Source organism: Sinocyclocheilus grahami, unplaced genomic scaffold (genome assembly GCF_001515645.1).
Source record: "Sinocyclocheilus grahami isolate Dianchi unplaced genomic scaffold, SAMN03320097.WGS_v1.1 scaffold9.1, whole genome shotgun sequence".
NCBI classification, from domain to species: Eukaryota; Metazoa; Chordata; class Actinopteri; order Cypriniformes; family Cyprinidae; genus Sinocyclocheilus; species Sinocyclocheilus grahami.
Window position 1 is genome coordinate 439,070 of NW_015505188.1, and position 16,695 is coordinate 455,764.

The window sequence follows — 16,695 nt, forward strand, 5'->3', positions numbered from 1 at the left end:
CATATTTATATTCTCACACACATTCACACAATGTAATAATACAACTGTCCTACTCAAGTGACATCCCTACTATTGCATGGGGATGACATCACCTGGTTGACGTTAGCCCCGTGCAAGATGTGTCTGAGGACATGCCGTGTCCCCCTCTGAATGAGGGCATGAATAATTAATCTCAGGAGAGCGGGAAAAACAGCGTGCAACCTGCTTAAAGAGAGGGGAAGATTGTTTAGGAAATAAATATTTTGCTAAATGGCATTCAAATGTGACTGAAATGCAAACAAAAGCAAACTGCAGTGTCACGGTGTCTCACAACCATCCCTGTCCCAAAGGAGCAAGACTATTGAGACTGTGACATAATGCTCAGGCAGCAAATTCAGCCCAGGGAATAAGCATCCTTGTTTCTCTTTAGTGTTACTTCATAGCAAGCAACAACTGGAAAGAAATGCATACATTTTAATTTTGTAATGTATAATATATATATATATATACATACTACTCAAAATCAATGTATATTAGTGGAGTGTTTAATGTCTATAAATTGTGTGCGTGTGTGTGTGTGTGTGTGTGTGTGTGTGTGTGTGTGTGTGTGTGTGTCTGTGTGTGTGTGTGAATCACGCATTATGAGCATTTTGAGCTCTTTGAGTCTGAGAAATATTAATTTAATATATACATATCCCTTGCCAGTTGTTTGTCTCCTCCCTTTTCCAATATTTTTAGCATTCTGTTTTTTTGTGATTACAGAAGCACCTCTGTAACCCTACTAAATAATAGTAATTTCCCCATAGGGATTAATCAAGTTTGACTAAACTTAAAAAATCTGTCATATTCTTCAAGCCCAAAATTAGCCACCTCCCCTAAACTTCAGTACATGTTTAATTGTTTAATGTCTATAAATTGTGTGTGTGTGTGTGTGTGTGTGTGTGTGTGTGTGTGTGTGTGTGTGTGTGTGTGTGTGTGTCTGTGTGTGTGTGTGAATCAAGCATTATGAGCATTTTGAGCTCTTTGAGTCTGAGAAATATTAATTTAATATATACATATCCCTTGCCAGTTGTTTGTCTCCTCCCTTTTCCAATATTTTTAGCATTCTGTTTTTTTGTGATTACAGAAGCACCTCTGTAACCCTACTAAATAATAGTAATTTCCCCATAGGGATTAATCAAGTTTGACTAAACTTAAAAAATCTGTCATATTCTTCAAGCCCAAAATTAGCCACCTCCCCTAAACTTCAGTACAATGCTTACCTAAATCCGCAGTTATCAAATATGATGTACTTGTCTGGACTGGTTTCTGCATGCTAGTGTTTTAGGTGCATTGCTCTCATGCAAAGCAGAGCATAAGGTTACTCATATCTGATTTTAAGCAGTGATATGGCAAATAAAAAAGGCTATATTCAAATCAAATTGTGATTCTGATTCCAACACCCTTTATATATGAAATGCTATATGATGTTCTTTGAATGACATCACCATCACAAAGAAAAAAATCATGAACAGAATAAGCTAAAAACATTTAAAAAAATCCACACGGTAGTACTGAGGATTGTTTAGCTGTTAGAGATTGATGCGAGCATCCTGCTGTGCTATTTGCTTTTGCCCGAAGCATCTCTGGCATGAAACGGGAAACATGTTTGTTCTGTGTAATTGTACACAGGCTGTATCGCTCACCTGCTCCATGCTTCAGCAATCCCTCTTCCGCCTCCTGTTCCCACTCATGGCACACTATTCCGGCTTCCCAGTGCAATATTCCTAAAGTATCTTCCCTAATTAAGCAATCCTTACAAAAATCCACAGACGTCCTTACGTAGCCGGGAGGCTCCCTGAAGATGAGCCACCGAGATACATTCCCTCTCCGACAGCCTGTTATCCAGTCAAATGCTCCGGAGTGTTCCTATTATCTGTGTCACTTTCTCTGTCTGTCTAGTTATGATCCTTTGCTCCTGGCTATGTGCACAGGGTCAGGGCTATGGCTATGATTTCCTCTTCTCCATTACGCCGGAGGATGTGGGACTCCCTCTCACTCGTTTGTTTGCTTCACACTTTTCACCCTGCCTTCATGCTTCCAACTCAACCCTCCCTCTTTCTCTCCCCACTTCCCTCCTCTCATACCCTTCCCCCACTCGCATGGATTTTAAGGGAGAGGAAGGGGGGGGGTTGGTCACAGTGGTACCATGTGACTCCCAGCGCTAGCCCGTGGGACCCAATGAACTGAAGCTCATTCTGTTTCTATGGTGGGACCCCCTGATGCCCAGCCCGGCTCATGCCTGAGAGGAAGCTTCTGTCACCATTGGCGACCATACAGCAGAGCAGCCAAAATGTGACTGTGACATGCTTATGTGAGACTCTGCAGCAACATGCTGTGCTGAGAACATGCAGCTACATGCAGTTTGCGTATAATTGAAATGGCTGCTTTGGCTGTGTGTGTGTGTGTGTGTGTGTGTGTGTGTGTGTGTGAGAGAGAGAGAGAGCGAGAGAGAGAGAAAAATGTGTGTGATTTAGAGTTTTACTGGCCTCTGTAAGGCATGCATGTTTTTCATAGTCTTAGAGATGAAAAATAAATGTCTGTGTGTGTGTGTGTGTGTGTGTGTGTGTGTGTGTGTGAGAGAGAGAGAGAGAGCGAGAGAGAGTCAAATGTGTGTGATTTAGAGTTTTACTGGCCTCTGTAAGGCATGCATGTTTTTCATAGTCTTAGAGATGAAAAATAAATGTCATGTTCCCACAGACCTGGAAAACCTGTACACTCTTAAGACTAAAGGTTCTTTATTAGCATTGATGGTTCCATGAAGAACCTTTAACACCCATGGAACTTTTCCATTGCACAAAAGGTTCTTTATATTATAAAAATGTTCTTTAGATTATTAAAATGCTATTTGCGCTACGAAAAAAAATGGTTCTTTCAAGAACTGTTCACTGAGGGGTTCGTTTGGGAAACCAGAATGAACCTTGGCATCCCTGCCCAAACCCCCGTTGGAACCTTTTATTTTTAAGAGTGTAAATATCAGTCTTAAATATATGTTATTTATACGTCTGTGGAAATTAATAAAATGTCATGCAAAACATTTTTTATTCTCTGGTTTTAATGTATTTCATCAACAAGCAATGATATTTTGTGTCTGCTACTGTATCTCATATCCAGTATATAATTGAGCAATATCATACTATCAATAGTGCTGCTCTGAATATCCTGATATTCTGAATAATAATGTAATCACGAGACTGCAGGTAATCACATAGATATTCTGACCAACAGCATGATCGTGAGTGTGATATTGCTTTTATACAACAGTTTAATAAACAAGAAGTTAGTACTGAATAACTTAATAACAATAAGATCATATTTATAATAATAAATGTTTCTTGAGCAGCAAATCAGCATATTAGAATGATTTCTGAAGGATCATGAGACACTCGAGTAATGCCTGTTGAAAATTCAGCTTTGCCATTAAAAAAAGGAAAACAAATTACGTTTTAAAATATTTAAAAATAAAAAAAACAACTCTTTGAAATTGTAATAATATGTCTTAAATGTTCTTAAAGCATTAAAAACCTTATACCAACCCCAATTTTTTTAACTTCAAAAAAATATGTGTATACAGAGCAATGTACTGTAATACTAATATAAAACCTTTAGCTTTATTAGAAACAAAACAGTATTTACTTTTCTTAAGAATCTTTTTTCCCCTGAATTTATGACACCCTTGGATGCCCCCAAATGACGGTTTTGTCAGATTTAGCTCACGTTTGGGGCTAGTATTTTCCCCAAACTATAGTTAAGTATGTTTACACACTCACACACACACACACACACACACACACTCACACACACTCACACACACACAAAGTCCCTTGTACAGACAGGAAAGGCTTGGAAGGCGCAGGCATGCTTGGTTAATCAGGAAAAAGAAATCCTTGGTCATTTCCCTCATCCTACATGGAGAAAATCCATGATTCACCCCTCCACAACAGGAACTGAGCCAAGTCTGGGAAGCATTATCTGTCACACTTCCCCTCTGCCTCACTCATCTGTTGTCACTCCTTCCTTCATGATTTTTTTTTCTTCTGATCTCTCAAACATTCTACAAATTCACTCTTTCTCTCACCTGCTTTCTCTGTGTTTATGCAAATATCTAAAAACTCAGTGTCAGAGGAATTAAATAAATCCTCTTTTCTTTGAAGAGGTGGTACAGTCTGCAACTTTCAAAACGGTTGCTATAAATTTTGTAATTACTGAAGGAGTCAGTTGTTCGGATCACATGCTCTCTTTTGTTGTTGCCTACTTGAGCTGTCTCCTACAACTTGATGCAGATTAAATGTTTGTCCTCTAGATGGAAGTAGAGTAGATCTGACAACTTTTTTTCTTTTAAAGATTTGTTCACACCCTGTATTATCACATTTCATCAAAAAAATACTCAAACTTAATGCTCCACATGACTTCCTTGTTTCTATTACTGTTGAAATGAAATATTTCTTCCTCATTCTACTTATACAACTAGGGGACTTCTTCAGAGTTGTTGCACTTTCCTCATGTTACTTTGGAGAAATATGTGAAAAATACTGTACAAATGATTAAAAAAGTTCTGAATACATTAATATGTAGGTTGTATGTCACTGTCTCTCTAATAAAAAGTGACATTTCACATAAAGCCTGTTAGGGATGTAATGATTAAAAATCTGTAACCGAACCCATTATAAATTATTAAAACCAATGTACTTTTGAAGCATTTTCTGCACACAGAACATGTGAACAATCTGTATATTTTCTTTGATTTGGGTTATTAAAAATTGTGTGGACCAACTTACCAACCAATATACAATGCAAAAAAATCTTGATTCCAGACATACTTCAAATATTTACCTGAGGGGAAAAAAAAGTTTTTTACAAAAGCAGCAATTGCCAAGAACATTTTAATGACGTAATTTCATGGATTTTTTTCAACACTGGCATGGCATGCACCGCATGTTGATCTCAAAAAGTTTAGTTTGTTTTGTATACAGTAATTTGAGGACATGACAGGACAAACAGGTTTAGTGTTTACCTGCGAGTGCATGTAACAAAAAACAGTGTTCTAGGTTTTAAAAAGGTTTACAGTCTGATGAAATAAACATACTTTGACCCACTCAGGTTTGCAATCAAGCTGTGGATTCTCAGAACTGTTCTAGAGAGACAGAGAAAGATTACAAACTTTCTTGCTGTGCTTTGTGACCTAATGTTGAGCAATTCAGCTCTAGTTTTCTGAAACCTCTAGTCAAGATTTTTTCTTCAATGTGTCAAATTCAATGTTTTTTTTGTTTTTGTTGTTTTTACCATGTAACCATGTTGCCCATGGCATAGTTCACCTAAAATCTGTCATCATTTAGCTACCCTCATGTCACTCTTGTCATGTCATGTCACTATACAACCCACAGACGTGTATAAAGTACTGACAAATTGTTGCTTAATTTAGTATAGATATGTCAAAAATATGTCCAAATTTTTATTCAAATTAAGTACCTAGTACCTAGCCAGAAAAGTATCCATATTTAATTGAATGTAAGTATTTAAAAGTAAACGGTAAACATTTTTAGCTTTAAAAATTGACTTTTAAAAACAAGAGACAATAGAGATTTTAGTCATTTTGATGCAAAAACTTTATAAAGAAACCCATCAAAGGTTCAGATGTCAAACTGAACGAAAAAAATACCTGAAACCTATCACCTGAATATTTTCAGTTACAGTTACCAGTTAAACTCATAAACATATTATTCTATCATTTAAAAAAAGCCTACAATCCCTTTAAAGAAAGAAAAGGAAAAAGAAAAATACAGGTTATTTATTCCCATTGATGGTTCCATGAAGATCCACCACCACAGAGCCATTAAACCACACATATAAGACATAAAAGGGGATGGGGTCGCAGTAATAGACCTATCATGATTCATAACACAGTCAGTTTGAGTGAACTGAATCTGTCCATCTCATTTGAGACGCTGTGTCTTCCCTTCTCCCCTCCTCCACCTTGCTGTCCTCTCTTCTTACACAATCTCTCTTTAATTCCTTCTGTACTTCATCTTCTTTCTCTTCTTCCTCCTCTCAGTCTTTCTCTAGGGTTCACTGTAAAATAAATTCTGTAAAAAAAAATTACAGTATTCATACTGTGAAATTATTTTACAGTTTATTACCGTAAAAATGAAATACAGTATAATTCTGTGGGTTTTTTTTTAAGTAAAATACTGGCAGCAGAGTCGCCAGCAATCTACTGTAATTCTACAGTATTCATACTGTGAATTATTTAACAGCTTTTTTCTGTAAAAATGTAATGCAGTACATGTCTGTGATTATTTCAATTTACAACATCATTATGGTTACTTTAAATTCACTCTTTATTGTACAGAGGCATAAAATAATGGATAGAAATAATTAGATTGAAGATTCATTATTTAATTTATTTCAAATCTTTTTTAGATTTATTTTAAGCCTTTGTAAAGAGTGAATTTAAAGTAACCAATGATGTTGTAATTAGATTTACAGTAGAACATTATTGTTCTGTGGGCTACGCACATCTACTTAAAATACATTATATTGAAAGACCTAAAAAAACAAGCAAACACTTAAAAGATATAAATCAAAATCAAGTATTTAAAAGAGCAGTCAACATTTAACAAGAATTCAAAACTAAAAAATGGTAAAAAACCGGAGAAGACAGATTTTGGCTAACAAACAAAAACAATAAAAAATAAATAAATAACAGACACAAACAAACATGACAACCTGAGATTAAACACATTTAACATTTAACATTTTTTGAACATTTTGGAACATTTTTGGATCTGCACTAATAAGAACATGCAACAAATTTAGTGAAAAATTTAGTGAAAACCATTTTAGTGAAAAAACATTTGTTCAGGATTTTTTTCTGCACTTTATTAAACGTTCCAGTGAGGAGGCATGTGTACCTTTTCAAAATAGTCCTAGTCCTAGTCCTAGGACCTAGGTGAATGACTTTGTCATTTTACACCCACTTAACCATGATGACCTGGCTGCATGTTGTCTCCTAAAGTATTCCAACTGGTACCTCTGTAAAACATCAGCAAACAAAATATCTGATTAAAATAACTCTAGAATTGTCGATGTAGAGATAACAAGGAGATTGCTGATAGTGTTGACTAACAAAATGCTTCCTGCGTGTCTCAAGTCAACAAATTTTTCCATAACTCTGCTACTTCCATAACAACTATTTTTTTACACGTTTCTACTGTTCAGATTCACTGAATGGTCCATGTTTGTATTACAGCACAAAATTATTCCTAAGATGTTACCTTTTGTATAGATGGTAATAAACTGAATAACTAACACCTGGACAAATGTTCAGCTACAATGGTATCAACTGTGGTTGGTCTAATTCAGTGGTTCTCAAACCTGTCCTGATTTTTTGGCCAGTCTGTTTACATTCACTTTAGACGCGACTGGTAACCTATATCTGTGTTTACAGTAATTCCCGCCCAAAATGATTGTCATTGATAGCTTTACATGCACACGGTAGACCCTTGGGTTTTGAATGGCTGTGCTATTAAAATTGTTTATATATTTCACGTCGGGTGGCCATGATTACCTGCCAGAATGCATAAGTTAACAGCTGTCAGTGTCATGGATGTTTTGCAGTGCGAAATCTAACTGAACGAATATAGACTGGAAAATAAAGGTATTTTGCTTTTGTTATTTTATCTACAGTCATTAGATCTAGAATTCTGAAGTGAAATAAAGCAGCATACACGATTGCCATACAATTGCTCAAGGCAGTCAATTCCATGTAAACAACATTTTGAATAAGTGTTTACACTAAACATCCTTTGATTTTCGGCTAAAATACGTCAGAAAGGAAATGCGTGTAATGTTTGAATTAACGTTACTCACATTTCAGCGCTGAAGAGACATTTTAAAACCATACACTCACTAGCTATATAAGAAAGAAGAATATAAGAAAATGTTTTTACCATGTAGGTGCAGATGCAGGTCAATGCAGTTGAAGGACTTCGGATGGCAAATGGCGATGTATAGCAGATGTCCTTCGAACTTGTGTCTTCTTCGGGAAAAAAGTGCTTTACAAATGACGTTTGTAAAAAATTGTCATCACAAGTACCTAACTGAAAATGATTTTGGATGCTTGAAAATTGCAAATTAACCAAACTGACAAAACAGTAACACACTTTGACCAAACTTGTACACCCAATTAAAAAATATATATATATATAAATACTGCATTGTACAGTATTTAACACAGCCCACAGTGCATTGCAAACAGTAAAAAAACGTATTACTTAAATACAGTAGAGTACTATTAAAAATGGCTGTAAATTAACAGCAATTTCTTAAAAGGCAAAATATTGCCCAGAATGCATTGTTTTCTACAGTACATTACTGTTTTAATGGAAAACAGTATATTACCGTCAGATTTTGGCCATTTTTTTACAGCAATTTTTTACAGTGTTGTCATTGTTTCTTTGCATTGGATTTTCACAGATGATCTCTTTTATTCATAGTGAACAGTTTAGTAAATGGCATTTCCTGTGTTGTGTGCATGACTTAACCCAGCAGATAGCTGATGAACAAACCTGGAAAACGTGAAAACGGTGCTTGTTGATATTTTTGGTTGTTTGCTTAATCATAAAATACTACTATGAGCAAAAGCAATTTTTGAAGTTGCATAAAGCCACATCTTCAATATTTACTACTGAATTTATGACTCATTTTACTCAGCTCTGAGCCATTTGATGCCTGCTGTCCATATATCGCCCTTTTGTTGAGAAAATGTTACTATATTTAGGCCATTTAATAAAGAATGAGAACCAACTTCTTCTTTTTTACGTACCAATAAATTTTTTTTTCTTTTGTTCTTGATTTAACTGCATGTTAAGATGACCTTTACTTAACTTTAAGCTGCCTATTATTCTCTTTTTGCTTTCATGTTAAAGTTCATTCATATATTTGTTAGGATCATATTGCTGCTGTCTCAAGCCACGCAGGTGCACGCTGTATAATAGTCCTTTACGATTGTTGCTTGTCAGACTGTGCAAACATGAGCCCAGCTATAAGCCATATCACAATGTGGGATCTCAGCTATCATTAATGTCAGACTGTACAGTCAAGACTCGATAAAAACGGACGGAAACAAGAAGACTCAAGTTTTATATCGTCAATTCATGACATTTTCAGTAATGAGCCACATTTACATGTGGGATAAAAATGGTGGCTAGCAAACAAAAAGTCTCTAGCATTAATTTTGATCATGGCTTGTCTTGAAAAGAAAAATGGATCAAACAAAGATGGTGTGTGGAGCATGAGGTATTTTGTTGTTGTCACACTAATTGCATCATCAGGTTAACTAATTGGCTGTCTGTGAACATGACTACAGATTTCGGCCTAGGATCAGAGGAATCCTTTAGAAATCATTAAAGTTGTCTCAAATGGCTAAATCATACAGTGCCCAAAATCGTACAGTGTGCACCTAGCTTGAAACCGGACACTTTTTGTACCACCATTACAGTCCTTAAAGCATGTCCTTCTTTCAAGGAAACCTTAAGGAAATACAAATCTTAAAAAGGATCAATTTATTATTGCAATTTTGAAGCAAATGGAAGTGTTTGCTTAAATCATCTGCTTGTCAGATTTTGCTGCTGAGAAAAATTACCTGTGTTAGACAGGTGTTGTTGTTTTTTTAAAGATTTTATAGCACAACAACATTATTTGTACTAACCTTGAACTTACACAGAACAAGTTCTTTCTTCTGAGTACACAACAAGCAGCATCATCTTTGTAATAAAATTACTTGAAAGTCCAAATACCAGGAAACGGATGCTATAGAAAGAATATAGTTGTCATAATAACAGGACTACTTTATTTCGTTCGAGAGCAGTGAAAGCAGAAAGCTGTTCCAAATGAGAGCCCAAAAATATTCTTCTACTTAGTTCATTTATTAGTTAGAAGAAAATAGTAGGGTTTCTATTTTTGAAGTTTTTGTGTGTCTTGTTCTTGTCATGTCTCTTTTCACTCATCCTGCACTGGTTGGCAAGTGTGTCTTGTTTTGCCATTAGTTTCAGTGTGCTGTTTAGCCCTTGTGTTTTGTATAAGTTGAAACTGATTATTTTGTCTTTGACAGTGGTTCATATCATGTCTGTATTAGTTTCTTTTTTAGTACCTGTTTAATTTATACTTTTCAAATCAACTGCAATTAGCTTCAGTACTGCATCATGCTTAATTGTGTTTGACACTACAATATCCATAGCTAGGAAAGGCTATCCGTAGCTGTTCAAAACGTCATTTTATGAAAATGTGAAAATTTGTGTGGTTTGAGTGACTGCTACAATTGTTTTCCAGAAATTGCTAGTGGATTTCACAAATAATTACAAGGAAACAGCAAGTAACAAATTTAATAAAAATTAGATTTTTTTAAAGGAGAAAAACTGAAATAGTTTTTATCTTGTAAAACGTCCCTATAAGTTAATCTTAATGAGTCCAGTAAGATATCCCTTATTTGATGATTATTTGCGAAAGCAATAATAATAAAAAAAACAAGTAAACCTTTTTTACATTTCAGTACATGTACATTGAAAATTTTTTTTAGTACCTGTTTAATTTATACTTTTCAAATCAACTGCAATTAGCTTCAGTACTGCATCATGCTTAATTGTGTTTGACACTACAATATCCATAGCTAGGAAAGGCTATCCGTAGCTGTTCAAAACGTCATTTTATGAAAATGTGAAAATTTGTGTGGTTTGAGTGACTGCTACAATTGTTTTCCAGAAATTGCTAGTGGATTTCACAAATAATTACAAGGAAACAGCAAGTAACAAATTTAATAAAAATTAGATTTTTTTAAAGGAGAAAAACTGAAATAGTTTTTATCTTGTAAAACGTCCCTATAAGTTAATCTTAATGAGTCCAGTAAGATATCCCTTATTTGATGATTATTTGCGAAAGCAATAATAATAAAAATAACAAGTAAACCTTTTTTACATTTCAGTACATGTACATTGAAAATTGCGATAGACACAAAAAGACAAACCTTCTAAACTGAATAACACTGTGACTGGACTGTACACAGAAGGAGGTTTCTAAAACTATTTTTAATGACTAAAGCTTCCTGGTTTAGGACTAGATGATACAGATGGGAGCAGTGCTCTTAGCATGATTTAAATGTCGGTACAGAAGTTCGCTTTGGATGACCTGAGTTTGAGTCTTGGCTTGAGGTTCTTTCCTGACCCTGGTCTTAAAGCTACATTTTTGTAAGTCAGTTACATAAAAAGGTAGATTGGTCTAATTTGGGTCCAAAAGGACTGATTATCCCTTGTCTAACTACTAGCCGGTCAGACTAGTTCTTAAGACACAGTTTTAACATAGCAGCTGTGCAGCTGTGCAACTGGCCCCAGATTCATAGAGAGAGTTATACTGTATTGTACAAAAAATAGTTTTGTGGGGAAAAGAACACAAACCCATTACTTGTTGTTTTTTATTTCATGACTGGAATTAAGATACACAGGTGTTTCTCAGTCCTCCAACAGTAAACATTTTGAATGTCTTCCTGATAGCACTGAAAAGCATTCCATTCCATATTTGGACTGCAAACAAGCAATTAAAATCATTTAAAAACAAACATAAATCATGTAATTTGAGATTAGAAAGATCTAGTTTGACTTGATACTCACAGAATCTGTTATTTGATCTTAGTGTACATGTGATTTAAATGTCCTTCTTTAAACATCTGATTCATTGGCATCATTTGCCTAATTAAGTATTAAATAAGCAAAGTATTGTAAATTAAAAAACATCTCATACTGGGTTTACACCTTTATGCATCTGGATTAAACCTGCCAGTGAGCATAATAGCATTGTAATGCTGAACTTGATTATTATACAGCAGTAAGTTGTGCTCTCACAGTAATCTACCATCCATAACCTAACCTCTCCTTATGCAACAGCATAGTGAGCATTAATCATCTGAACTAAATGACTTAATCATGATTGACAATTGAAAATATGTCATTATAATTAGTAGAGACAAGAAAATATACTTTTTTTAGATTTAGGTGAGAACTTTGACACTATACTGTCACCCTATTGTAGCCTAATTTTTTTCTGGAATCATTAGGCAACAGCCCTTTACTGTGTTTTTCATTTTGTTTGAAATAAAAATGTGAAACAAATGATGAAAAATGGAGGGGAAAAAAGGTATATAAGGGCCTAAAATATTTTAGTTTATGTTTACTTTATTACAGCAATGTTAGCTTGTGACCATTTCATTTTACCAGAGGCATGCAACTTGTTTCCTCCGGGCATAAGCAGGTGATTTCTGCTGTACATGACTCACCCTGTTGTTGGAAACAATTCTATTGTAATTAGATCATACAGTCAAAATAATTTTCCTTCTCGGAAGAATGAGGGATGACAACTTTTTACTGTAACAGTCAAATGATCTTTTATGCCTGACATTTGTAGGTCACTGAACTTTTAACTCATCTCTGCAGTTTCACAGTATACAGTTAGATAGCCTATAATATAAAAATAACACAATTACAGGTTTTCAGGGAAATGCAACACATTCTCATGGCAATTAGTAACTATTTTACATTTGGACGAATTGGTGATTAATTGGTGATATTTGTATGGTTACATTTAGGAAAGTGGCTAGGGATTTTTCGTACTAAAAAGTGTTTGTTTCCATATGAATGACGTTGCACAAATTCAACCAGAAATTCCGCCTTATAGTTACATGTTTCAAAATCTGACAGAAACACTAAACGCACCTCGAGCACCCTTAGTCATGTACTAAAAAACTATTATCAATAAGCAAACATTTTTCTAACATATTGAACAAGTTTCAGATTTCAGAATTATGCATGACTTAGAGTCACTAGGATGTCCCTTATCTCACTTGAAGACATACATGTTCCTCAGTGAGTGACACGCATGAACAATGAAAGAGTTTACAGACTGAGATTGACGGAGGCGTACCTTGTTTAAATGCGATGAGAGAGTGTGTGGGCGTGTAGGAAACAGGTTAACAGTCAGGGATATTTAAGAGCAGATATCAGAGCTGTGCTGCGATGACAATGATGAAGATGATCAACATACTCAGTGTAGCATTTTCCGTCGCTCTTCTATTGAGAGGTAAGCTCTTTTGTTGGATAATTATTATTTAAGGATAAAGAATTTTTATAAACTGTAATACTATATACTGTACCAGTCAAATGTTTGGAGTAATTGAAATAACAGTAAAACAGCAATATTATGAAATATTGTTTCAATTTAAAAGAACTGTTTTGTATTTCAATGTATTTTCAAATGTATTACATTTTAAACAACATTTTCAGCATCATTACTCCAGTCTTCAGTGTCACATAATCCTTCAGAAATCATTCTAATAGGCTGATTTGCTGCTCCGTTATTATTTATAGTCAATTATTAATAATGATTCTTATTACTATCACTATTGAAAACAGTATTTGCACTTCTATATTTTTGTGGAAACGGTCATACTTTTTTTCAGGATTCTTCCATGTCTTTCTATACATTGAAGAATCCATTTCCACAAAAATATCAAGCAGCAAAAAACTGTTTTCAACAGTGATAATAATAAGAACCATTATTAATCTAAAGGAACAGCATTTATTTGAAATATGAATATTTTATAATGTTATAAATGTCTTTGCTGTCCCTTATTATTTATTTGTTTATTTATTTTCCATCTTACTTACACCAAACTTTTGAATGGTAGTGTTTCCACAAAAATATCATGCAGCACATTGTTTTGAACATTAATAATAATAAGAAGAAGAAATGTTAATTGAGCAGCAAATCAGCATGTTAGGATGATTTCTTGAGGCTCATGTGACACTGAAGACTGGAGTAATGATGCTGAAAATTCAGCTTTGCCATCACAGGAATACATTACATTTTAAATCATATTAAAGTAAAAAGCAATTATTTTAAATTTGAATAAGATTTCGTAATATTACTGTTTTTACTGAATCTTTGATCTAGTAAATGCAGCCTTGCTGAGACTTCTTTAAAAAACCTTTAAAAAAATCATTCCAAACTTTTAGCCTGTATTGTATAGCTAATTTCATTTTGACTAACACAACTATTGCTTTCTTTTATAGAAAAAAAAGTTTTATATCGCATAATATACTGTGTTTTTTGTTTGTTTGTTTTCCCCCTGAAGTTATAATGAAATTAACTTCTTTCTTTTTTTTTAGGGTGTGACGCACAACTGAATGGTAACTAGTTTTTCACCACATAATTTAAATAGCCAAATCCTATCAAAAATGTTGCTATGACCAATTGTTTGTCTAAAATGTGTTTAATTTGCATTTGTCCCTGTCAGAGTGTGGCAGAGCACCTCTCAACACAAAGATAGTTGGAGGACAGAATGCATCAGCTGGTGCTTGGCCATGGCAGGCCAGCCTTCACAGGGCCGGTAGCCATTTTTGTGGTGGATCACTCATCAACAATGAATGGGTTCTGACTGCAGCTCACTGCTTTGCAAAGTAACTGTCATAGAGCAAATATCATATATAATTATATCATATAAAAAAAATACTTATTCAGTGGATGTGGTGAATGCTTAACACTTGTTCTCCCACCATATTCTAGTACTTCACGCAGTGACCTAATTGTGTACCTGGGCCGACAGACACAGGAAGGAGCAAATGCCAATGAAGTGTCCAGGAATGTCTCTGAAATCATAAAACATCCAGACTACAATAGCATCACTGAAGACAACGACATCACTCTTCTGCGTCTGTCTTCACCAGTGACATTTACTGACAATATCAGACCAGTCTGTCTGGCTTCAGCAAACAGTACATTCTTTAAAAGCACTGTGAGTTGGGTCACCGGATGGGGAAACATTAGGACTGGCGGTAAAGTTTTAATTTGACTAACCTTGATCATACACAACATACTGTATTATTGCAGTACTGATGCACATTTGATCATTTCATGTATTTCACAGCTTCCCTGCCCTCACCGCAAATTCTACAGGAAGTGGACGTGCCTGTTGTTGGAAACAGGCAGTGTAAGTGTCTTTATGGAGTCTCAACAATCACAGACAACATGCTATGTGCCGGACCACTAGAAGGAGGGAAAGACTCCTGTCAGGTAACAACTCCTATACATCCATTTTGGTTATTTCCCAGTTTTAATGAGTTGCAAATATTCCTCAGTGTGAAAATATCAATAATAAAGAATGGGTTTCTCTTAAACTTTGAATTCAACCTAGTGAGTCACTTTCAAAACACTGTCCGGTTCGTTGCAAAACTCAAATATTTGAGATCTTGCCTGCACAGTCAATGACTCAGTATTTTATATTGTATACATTAGTAAAATTATTATATTAAAGGATCTGATTTGTGCATTAAACGTGTATTTGTCCTAGTTTAGAAAATGTTCATGTAATTTGTACCGTAATGAAGGAGAGGTGAGACTGGTGTATAGATCAGGGGTTTTATAACTTTTTACTGACAAGGGATCCCAAATATGAAGGATCCCCTTCTCAAAATATAAAGGCAGCTATATATCTTTATGTTTTCATAAAATACCCATCCCTATTGTGTGAGAAGCAGTGTGATATAAAGGCAATTTTTTGTTTGCAAAATTAAATAATTCAATGTTATCTTCCCATTATATCCATCATATTACAAATTACACCTGTGAACTACAACTGGAATGTGTAGAATAGGATACATGGCATGTCACTAACCTGTTCTTCATCCTACAGGGTGATTCCGGCGGTCCTTTGGTCAGCAAACAGGACTCAGTCTGGGTCCAGTCTGGTGTTGTGAGCTTCGGCAATGGTTGTGCTTTACCTAACCTTCCCGGTGTGTATGCCCGAGTGTCTAAGTACCAGAAATGGATCAATGAGCAGATGACCACCAACCAGCCAGGCTTTGTTACGTTCAACTCCAATGGTACCGACGGTGACCTGGCAATTAGCTGTAGTAGTGTGCCTGCCATTACGACAACCACTGCCGCCACTACAACTACAACCATTGCACGTAAGATTCTTTCAAGTCAAATAAGATTCACAATAAACCATACATACACATTGTCCATTTAGTTACATGTCCTAGGACTTTTGTGTATTTAAATGTATACTTGTTTTCAAAGGTAAATGGTGCGTTCACTTAGCTAAACACATATTTATATTATCAGTGATGTAAATTCCTAGTGTCATATCCAATCAAGGTGAAAGAAGCGCAGCGCAGCGCAGCGCTCCAGACAAAATGTGACCAAGAAAAAAAAAAATGAAAATGCACTTGATGTTGGCAACAGTTAGAGCCGGTTCATCGTTGTGTTTCCTAAACAAAACAATGAACGCAAATAAATTAAACTTATGAGCTTTTTTTTCTTCATGAAAAACTATCAAAATTGTGACTTGAACCAGACTCACTCAGTAAATCTTTTAAAGCCCTTAATCGACTTACTCTCTGAATTATGAGACTTTTTTGGGGGGGAAATATTAATTTATCAACTAAAAAAGTAATTTGGTGTCTAAATGTTTTATTTTAGCAACTAAATTCTGACGTGACACACCGCCGTTTCTGGGTCACTCTATAAGATCTATAAGATCTCAAAAGCTAACCAAACAGCAGGGGTGGTTCTAGGGGGGGGGGGGGGGGCCGCTTTTTGCCCCCCCGCCACCAAGCTTGGGCCCCCCCTTGC

The 16,695-nt window shown here is 35.2% G+C and overlaps 2 protein-coding genes across 2 annotated transcripts in view; one reads left to right on the top strand and one right to left on the bottom strand.

Moving 5' to 3' along the window:
• LOC107591523 (rho GTPase-activating protein 23-like) overlaps nucleotides 1-2,076 on the bottom strand; it is a 63,143-nt gene extending 61,067 nt beyond the window's left edge. Inside the window, exon 1 of the mRNA XM_016280733.1 lies at nucleotides 1,665-2,076. Within this exon, the coding sequence (XP_016136219.1) occupies nucleotides 1,665-1,673 (9 nt within the window). The 5' untranslated portion in view covers nucleotides 1,674-2,076. The remainder of the gene's footprint in view (nucleotides 1-1,664) is intronic.
• An 11,000-nt stretch (nucleotides 2,077-13,076) lies between these two features.
• The window catches only part of LOC107591562 (transmembrane protease serine 9), an 8,033-nt gene continuing 4,414 nt past the window's right edge, over nucleotides 13,077-16,695 (top strand). The window contains exons 1-6 of the mRNA XM_016280759.1: nucleotides 13,077-13,140; nucleotides 14,229-14,249; nucleotides 14,357-14,519; nucleotides 14,626-14,894; nucleotides 14,987-15,132; nucleotides 15,752-16,028. Coding sequence (XP_016136245.1) covers nucleotides 13,077-13,140; nucleotides 14,229-14,249; nucleotides 14,357-14,519; nucleotides 14,626-14,894; nucleotides 14,987-15,132; nucleotides 15,752-16,028 — 940 coding nt within the window. The remainder of the gene's footprint in view (nucleotides 13,141-14,228; nucleotides 14,250-14,356; nucleotides 14,520-14,625; nucleotides 14,895-14,986; nucleotides 15,133-15,751; nucleotides 16,029-16,695) is intronic.